Source organism: Amblyomma maculatum, chromosome 10 (genome assembly GCF_055883805.1).
Source record: "Amblyomma maculatum isolate TAMU_Amacu chromosome 10, ASM5588380v1, whole genome shotgun sequence".
In the NCBI taxonomy this organism is placed as follows: domain Eukaryota; kingdom Metazoa; phylum Arthropoda; class Arachnida; order Ixodida; family Ixodidae; genus Amblyomma; species Amblyomma maculatum.
The window spans coordinates 10,863,239-10,871,468 of record NC_139353.1 but is presented as its reverse complement, the minus strand read 5'-3'; the positions used below and the strand labels follow the sequence as shown (position 1 = coordinate 10,871,468).

Here is an 8,230-nt window from a genome sequence, read left to right as displayed (position 1 = left end):
GCGCTACGAATGTCACACCATTCGCGCGATTATGCTTATGTGGCAATAGAGTCGCACATCGTATTTTGGTGTCTCCTACTACGGAATCTCAGCTACGATGAAGGTTGAGCAAGACTTGAAGAGGAGTCCTGTTGTCCGGACGCACCGGACGACACACTGTCCTCGCGGTCCGCAGCCGAGTCCTCGTCACTGACACTAACTGTAACGAGGCGCGGCACCTTGACTTCTTGGGCAGAACCTTTCGCCTGCAGCGACTTCGGCAAAAGGCTCATGGCGTCCACCTCTTGCGGCTTGCACAGGAGTGTGATGACGCCAGCGGCCGTCTGGACGGCAAGGGACGTCCACGGCGTCTGGTCCTTTGTTGTCCTGGCCGGTCTTTTAGAAGGTCCCGAGGACGTCCGTCGTAGCTTCGGCATTGCTTCTGCACCACGTGACCGACTGTTATCGGCAGGTGGGGTGGAACCTTGCTTCGTATCTTGGCTCGCGAAACCGGTCTTATCCTTGCTTGGCTTTGCGGTTGACCTCGCAGTGTCTTGCTGCGGCTGTGTGAGGTTTGTCGATGATCGAGACGAAGTCATGGACCTTGTCCTGCATGGGATTACGTGAAGCCAGTCAGCGCTACCTTGTGTAATGGTCTGCACTCTCTGAACACTCCTGCTAGGTTGTTCCAAGTTTACCCGTATCCACTGACAATTGACAAAGAACACTGAAAAACTCTAAACCACTCAGGGGGAGTGTGCAAGAGTACCAAATCATAAGCTCGGCTTTTTTTTTTTTTATCGCTAATGACGGAGCAATTAGCGTCCTGACGTTTCGAGAAACGCACTTGTGTGAACTACTAGAAAATGTATACGCTGGAAGTTCTTTCCTTTCGATGCGTCGAGAACAGCTCAAACCAGCCTCCAGGATTTTTTTTTTTTTTTTGCTTGAGCGACTTAAGTGCAGGTATTTGTAGTCTTTTTTTTTTTTTTCATGCGGTGCTTTTATGCATGTTCGCTAGTACCATCTACAGGTAAGATGGACTTCCGGCTAGTAACACGTACTAATATATAATGTACTCATTAGAAAAAAAAAATAAATCTTTCAGTGCAGTCTTCTGTGCCTCCTTCCTATACCCTTAACCTGGCGCATGCTACAAAGGAAGGGAAGGTTGTGACGGTAAGACGTAGTGTTCGTACACATGTGGGGCACTTATGAGTAGTGATGAATATTAGTTTGTGTTCTGCGGAAATGTTGGCAGGGCTATTTCTGAATAAAAGCGTAATGCGTGCCCTTCTCATCTGAGTTATTCCTCACCTGATCAGCAAGTTTTGCGAGGTCGTCGCCTCCTTCTTGCGTGTCGAGGCTCCTGGAGCTCCAGCGGCGATTGTCTGCTGTTGCTGCAGCTGCTGTTGCAGAGCCGCAGCTCGGATGCGATGGAAACGAGTGTAGTTCTCGTTGCTGAGATCCGACATGGGTGGCCGGGCAGCAGGCGGTTCGTACAGCTGGACGGCCATGGTTTGCCCCCTGGGGTCGGTTACCGTGGCGGAAGGCTTGGCGCTGCAAGTGTGAGCCGGCAAGAATCACTCGGCTGCAGATATGTATAGCTGAAAGCTATTTGTAAATAAGGTCAGATTTCAAATATAGACTGGAAATGAAGACCTTCTGCTGACTATACGGAAATAATCAGGTATAAGGCCAAAAGTCCGACCTCTGGATTCTGAGAGCCGGTATCTGCTGCAGCTGAAGCTGTTGCACCCTGGCCACTGCCGGCGCTATGGGACGTTCCTTGAACGGCGAAGCGTTGGGGCTCTGCCCCTGCACCGTCCTCAGAGACCTGGTCGGCGATGACTTGGTCGAAGAGGACGACGACAGGGAAGCGATCGCCTCTTCGCCGGACAGACTGCCGCGGTGCATGACGGCCGACTTGCTCCGGTGAAATGTGTTCTGTTCAAAACTCACGCCTCTGGTGAGCATCGGGCCGGATTTTTGCCTCGGAGACTGGTTCCCGCGGCCCTTGCCGCCGCTGCCACCGGGCAAGGAGCGGGCGCTAGCACTGCTGGCAGCAGTTTCATCTGGGTCGACGCCAATGTTGAAACGGACGATCTGCGGAATCGATCGCATATAAAGGCTGTATGCACATCGATCATCTCGTTAACAGAAATGAGTGAGGCATGAAGCTCGAAAAAAGTCTGATAAGAAAACGCGACTTGAAATGGGAATTCCAATCGCAGATTCGGATCGGTTAGCCTGCTATGATGCAGGGCGCCTGAACCCGATGGAGAGCACTTGCCCAGAATCTACGTTTATAGCACTCATGTTCCGGCCGGAGCAAGCCGAGGAGGCGAGCTCAACGCTTACAGAGAAAAGACCTAGCCTTCATTGAGCTTCCTCGCCTGAATGGTCTGCTACGGACCGGGAAACAGGTGATGAATCTCCGGAAAGGAGCACGCCTACGTTACGCACACTTCCAGTTGAATTTGCCGACTTTAGCGAAGTAATCCGCACTGCTCATTTGAGCGACCTTAGCTCGATGACTGCTCTCCATCTGACATTGCATGACGCGACCCGCGATCCCGGTCTGTCATTGGAATGCTTTTGGCCAGGAAAGAGATGAATACTTAATCAGAAAATTCTCCGAATCTTCTATCTAAATTTACGCAATAAAAATGGTCGACAGTTTGACTCCGTCAACGAACGTAGTATCGTGTGAAAAGGTCCAAATCCCGACTCTCCGCCCATATTTAGGGACTTTCCAACCTAATTTTGGGAATGGCCAACTTAATTAATCAACTGTTTCGCGCTCTTGCGCCTTAAGTAGGCAGAGGGCAATGCGATAGCGCTACACGTCAATTCATTGTGCACACATGGAAGTTGATGAAGGCGATGACTTGCAATGCACAGTGTGATACAGTGGCAGTAAAACAAGTGGACTCATCGGCTTTGGCGATACCAACGAGTATTCGCTTACCGCGAGAAATTCCTGGGAATTGCAACCAAACACTCCAAATGTCAGGGTTGTTACCCTGCAGAACTTCACTGCACGTGAGATCCAGAAGCAGTAAGAGATCGCATTATTTCGTTCGGAACATGATGGATCATATGTCGCATGGATAGAATTGCCCCGGGTCAATTGCTAGTCAGCCGAGCTCCAATTAAGCCAATCGTTCCAAGAAGAAGTGGTAGGGGGGTGGAAATATAGAGCGGTAACGGCGCGTAAGCTTTAGAAGAGCTGTATGCGCCTGACTACGGCAACTTGCGTGAGTAAATGGTCCAAGTTACGTAGACGACATAAATGTCAGCGAGACAGTAACAGATGAAAGCATATAGGTAAAATAGGGAGTGTAAAATAAAGTAGCCACATTTTGGTATTCTTTTTTCATGACCTGCTTTGTTAACACGAGATCGAAAATGCAATCTCAGCACCGAGAGTGCGATGCAGGCCACGAGAAACTGCATGCGAGTCTGTTACATATTAGGTTCTGTGCATAAATGAATGTAATTAAGCACACCGCGTGCCGCTGCCTTCACTTCTGTTTCGGAAGTTTTGTAACATACGTGTTTTGTACCATCCCAAGTTTCAGCTTCTCTGCGAACGGTTTTTAAGGCTACATAGCGTGAAAAGGCCCGTACCATCATGCAAATTATTTTAAAACGAGAATATTTAGCGGTTGTGCATGCATGGAAAGGAGGAAAGCACAAGAACGACAGAAGGAGCGAAGACGGGGAGCAAAGGGAAGTAGTAGAGCAGGGGAGCACGCGCTCTCTAGAAGCGCGGCCAGTGAGAGGTTGTCCGTCGGGAAACCGAAGAGGGGAGGAAGATAAGGTACGATCGCGTCAGCATCGAGGTTGACTCCAGGAGAAGGAGGAGGAGGATATGTACAACGGAGAGGGAAAGAGAGACACCCGAAGAACGGAGAAACAGCAACCGATGCATGTTTTAGAATTCGCGTTGTATACCGACCATAAATAGCCTCGTAATTGTTTCCATACTGTAAACAAGGGCGGGCAGGGGTATACTATGTTATACATGGCTTGGTTAGAGGTATAGACTGCTGCCATACTAAGTTTCACCGAGGACCTCGATCAAAGTTAGGCGTCGCAAAAGATTCGTGGTCGGGTTCGATTGTGTGAGGTAGGGTGATTTTCAACTAAAAACATAACAAATACAGTTCGATTTGGCCAAACCTGAGGTAAATTATGTAAGCAGTAAGTGCCAAGTAGGTAACTAACAATATCTGTCTTGACGCCCATCCTTCTGACTCACCTGCGGCGACGTGTTCTTGGGAAGGTCATCTGCGCGGAGCACCGCCGACCGCGTCCGATGGAACTTGCACGCCGCAGACACCGGTGGCGTTGCCTCCGCCTTCGCGGCGTCCGGCGACCCGCCGTTCGCCAATTGAGGTTCAGAGGTGCGTGTGGCCTCGAGCTCGGTGGACCCATTCCTTGCCGAGCCGGGTCCTCCTCGAAGAAATGCGCTCCGAGTCCGGTGCAGCTGTGCTGTCCTGCACAGCGATTCCACAGAGTGGTAAGAATGGTGGAGGCCTGGAAATGTTGATTTCGCATGTGCTTATTTAGAGCGATCGCTCTTCGTACTGCAAAATATGAGTTTCATGTCTGTGCGGCAATTTAACCTTCAGCCAGCAGCACGGTCACATCTTTAAAGTGAAATCACAGTATCGGTGTTGACCCATGACCTCAGCCTTTGCTTCGACCTTTTCTGCTTTGATCTTGACCTTTGATCTTAACACTCAGTGTCTTCTAAGGACAAATGTGTCCTCCCCCCCTTTGCGAAAAGCTTTTGAGGATTGTTCTTCTGCAGACTTATCAGGACCCTTTGGAATGCCTGTCCCTTTTCAAGAGTATACACCGAGCCTGCTTTAGGTGCTGACTAATCATCCACCCACACATTGTAGTTTTACCTGGTACTGCCTCTTTTATTTATTTTTCAGGCCACAGGATCACCGGTTCGAGGCTGAGAAATACATGCTGAAGAAACATTTTTTTTTTTTTTAATTTTGTTTTCACTCCTTGACCTATTTTCTTCTCCTCCATCCTCTCCTCCTTAGCTTTTCTTCTTCGGAAGCAAAAGCGTATTTAAATCACTGCCAGTGATAATCGATCTGCCCAGACGAAGACAAGTCCACATGTCGAAACGTTGGCTCAACCTGCGAACTGTGGCTTCCCCCCCCTCTACGCTTGTTTCCTAACGCGCACATATGATCTTCGCTCGTACCTACTTTTCTCTGAGACAGGTGATACCGGCAAGGACATGTTTCTTGATTTACGCAGTTACTAATAATCGCCACTGCACCATGCTCGATGTCCCGTCGACGTCCAAAACATCTATTTTGATCAGACCATGGAGAAGGGCAGCGTACGTGTCCGCAGGCGAATTCCTCGCCTGGCATGTGCACCGAGGCGAGGAAGTCCTTCTGCCGTCCCCCGTGGAGGATGAGTCTTCGTCCTGCAGCGGAGCAGTGGCGGCGATGACAACGACAGCAGCGCCACTGCCAGCTTCTTCCTGGACTACTTCCGGCGGAAACGACAAAGTGATGTCCCGGGAAACGGAGGTTGCGGCGCCGTCATTGCCCTCTTCTTCAATGACCACTTCCGGGGGCCGGCCCTCAGACTTCGTGCTGCCGGACCGAGAAGACCTGCCGTCTTCCTTATGACCTGCGTGTGCGTGCGACAGGTGCGTCAAGTGGCACCTCAATACATAATTTTTCAAGACCTCGCTACCGTTTAGCGGAAAGCGTTCGGCCTGATAATGCTTCGACTGGTTCTTACAAAGCTGCACTGTTAATTGAGCAATCACATCTTCGAATCATCCACAAATAAACAAATCAGCAATGAAAAATGGCCAATTAAGTCGTTGATTATTGAAGGTGACCGAGTGCATTGTTTCTTGTCATGCAAATGAAGTCATTGGAAGAGCAAGCTTATTATTGACTTGCATATACTATTGCCAATTCGGAAAAAATACTTTGTCTAATGAAACGAGAAGTTTCGGTCACAAAAGAACAGTATATGGTCGCCCTTATAATGAACAGCTATGAAACATATTTTTTATTGCTGTGTAGGTAAGAAAGCGGGTCAAACCACATGCTGGTCTTGGCGTCTGCATTCTCTGTTACTATTTTGCCCTGCATGAGTGGACTTCAAAAAAGATTTACCAGCTTGCCTAACGGGCCACTAACTAGACGAATGTTCCTTCCTGGCAATATATTTCGGTTCGCCTACCCTTGAAGTCTATGCAGAGACCGAAGAGGAACTCGGCCGGCACGAACACGAGTACGAGGCCGGCGCCGGCGAGTGACAGTCCCAGTCTGTGGTTCACGTAGAGGCTGCTCATGCCGGCGAAGAAGAGCACGATGCCCAGCACCATCTTGATGGTGATGGAGTTGCGCAGCACGCGGGAGAAGCCGCCGCCCAGCAGGCGACTGGGACGGCTCTGCAGAACCAGCATGGCCGGAGCTGCATAGCAGGACAGAGGGAGGAGGAGAGTACGAATATCAATGAGGTAGGAAAACGACCTGATAGCTGCCCACGTGCAGCAATTCGCTGGAACAGGTGGTACATGCCGCAGTTATGGCGACTAGCAGGGGCACCTCTGCGGCAGTTATCTCTCGAAATATGTGCATTTGCGCAGCGGTTATCCTGAAGCAGGTGCTTCTGTGCAGCAGTTACTTCAAAGTAGGTGCGCAGTCGCAGGAGTTATAGTGGTTATCCCGAAATAGGTGTTTATATGTACCGACATTATCTCTAAATTGATGTACACGAGCAGTGATAATCTCAAAATAGGCGCTCTTGTGCAGCAGTTATTGCAAAATAGGTGTATATATGCGCAGTGGTTATCCCGAAAAAGGTTCTTCAGTGCCACAGTTATCCCTAAAGAGGTTATCATGCTTAGCAGTCATCCCGCAATCAGTGTGCAGCGGTTTTCCAGTATAGGCGCACATGATCAGCGGCTCTCCCATAAAATGTCTACCCGTGCCGTTCTTACCATTCACATGAGCAGTGTGTGGTCACATTACCATTCCCACTGCAAGTATCGACGCTTAGCAATTCAAGAACGCTTTTGAATAGGCCTATCTGTATGTACTATCCGCTCTAATACTAACTGCATCACAGTTGTTTTTGTTGTATTTAGCAATTCAATCTATAATCCATTCTGATATATTTAAAGTACATGGAATAAACAAGTAGATCTGGGATAAACAATCGCTGTTTTGTTAAAAGCTTCAACGATTTTCAGCACTTCATAACCTCACACAGAACGTACAAAATGGCATTTTTGTTTTAGAGAACAGCTTTTTGGCACTTCTTCCTGGCTTCAGCAGCGTAGGTAACCATAAAATGGTGCAAAATAGCATATCCAAAAATAAGAGAAAGCATGGTAAAGCTATTTTATTCCAGAATGAGCTAAGAAGCTCAGGAATTGTGACGAGTGGGTTGTGAAAAGAAAAAAAAAAACAATAGGAGAGAAAGAAAGATGACTTATGCTTTTCACACAGTTTTAAAGTCTGAGATGTGAGCAAACTGCGGTACTTATATTAATGCTATTTCATTTCTACAAGCTCAGAGCAGAAAACTGGACCACCAGAAAGGAGAAGGGCTATTAACTCTCTGGCCTTTCATCCTTTTTTTTTTTTATCTCCTAATTTAGTAGTAATGGAAAGCCATCCAGTCCAAAATCGTGCTTTGGCTACAGCACCTGTTGAAGCTCTTCACAGCTGAGTAAACCAAACTGCGCTATGCCCTGCGATGAAAACCATATAGAATGCCGAATTGAAAACCCATCTGTCTATAATTACATTATTTTCCAGGTGTAAACCATCTGACTAGTGGCGAGAGGCACTTGAAGGATCAATAGGCCAAAGAGAATTCGCTTTTTTTTTTTTTATCCGATGAAAGCGCCCTCTAGACTAGAATTCGTTGCTTCTGGGAAGAGACGATCGCACAAGATACCAGCTAATACCTGACATACAGACATACGGTGGCAACATGCCCAGCTTTCCGCTTCAAACCCTCATATTACCGTCCACTAACTTGTCGCACCATATGATCGCGTTGTCACCGGGTAGACACTCGATGGCACGTTTAACGACCAGAAGTCAACAAATTTAAACACTTGTAGCCTACGTTCCTGCATAGGACAGGTTTGAGCGGCAGGTATTGTTTATGCGGATGGTCATAAGTCACCTGTATAAAGTCATTACTGAATGCGGCTCCGGACTTAAATTAAGCA

At 48.3% G+C, this 8,230-nt stretch overlaps 1 protein-coding gene across 1 annotated transcript; it reads right to left on the bottom strand.

Annotated features, from left to right (window-relative positions):
• Positions 1-6,448, bottom strand: LOC146175580 (uncharacterized). Its single transcript, XM_084580805.1, has 6 exons — positions 6,223-6,448; positions 5,361-5,655; positions 4,247-4,484; positions 1,691-2,085; positions 1,297-1,539; positions 1-588 (listed from the first exon to the last, which is right to left on the bottom strand). The coding sequence occupies exons 1-6, from the start codon at positions 6,446-6,448 to the stop codon at positions 93-95; spliced, it is 1,893 nt and encodes a 630-aa protein (XP_084436931.1). The 3' UTR covers positions 1-92.
• Positions 6,449-8,230: the final 1,782 nt, after the last annotated feature.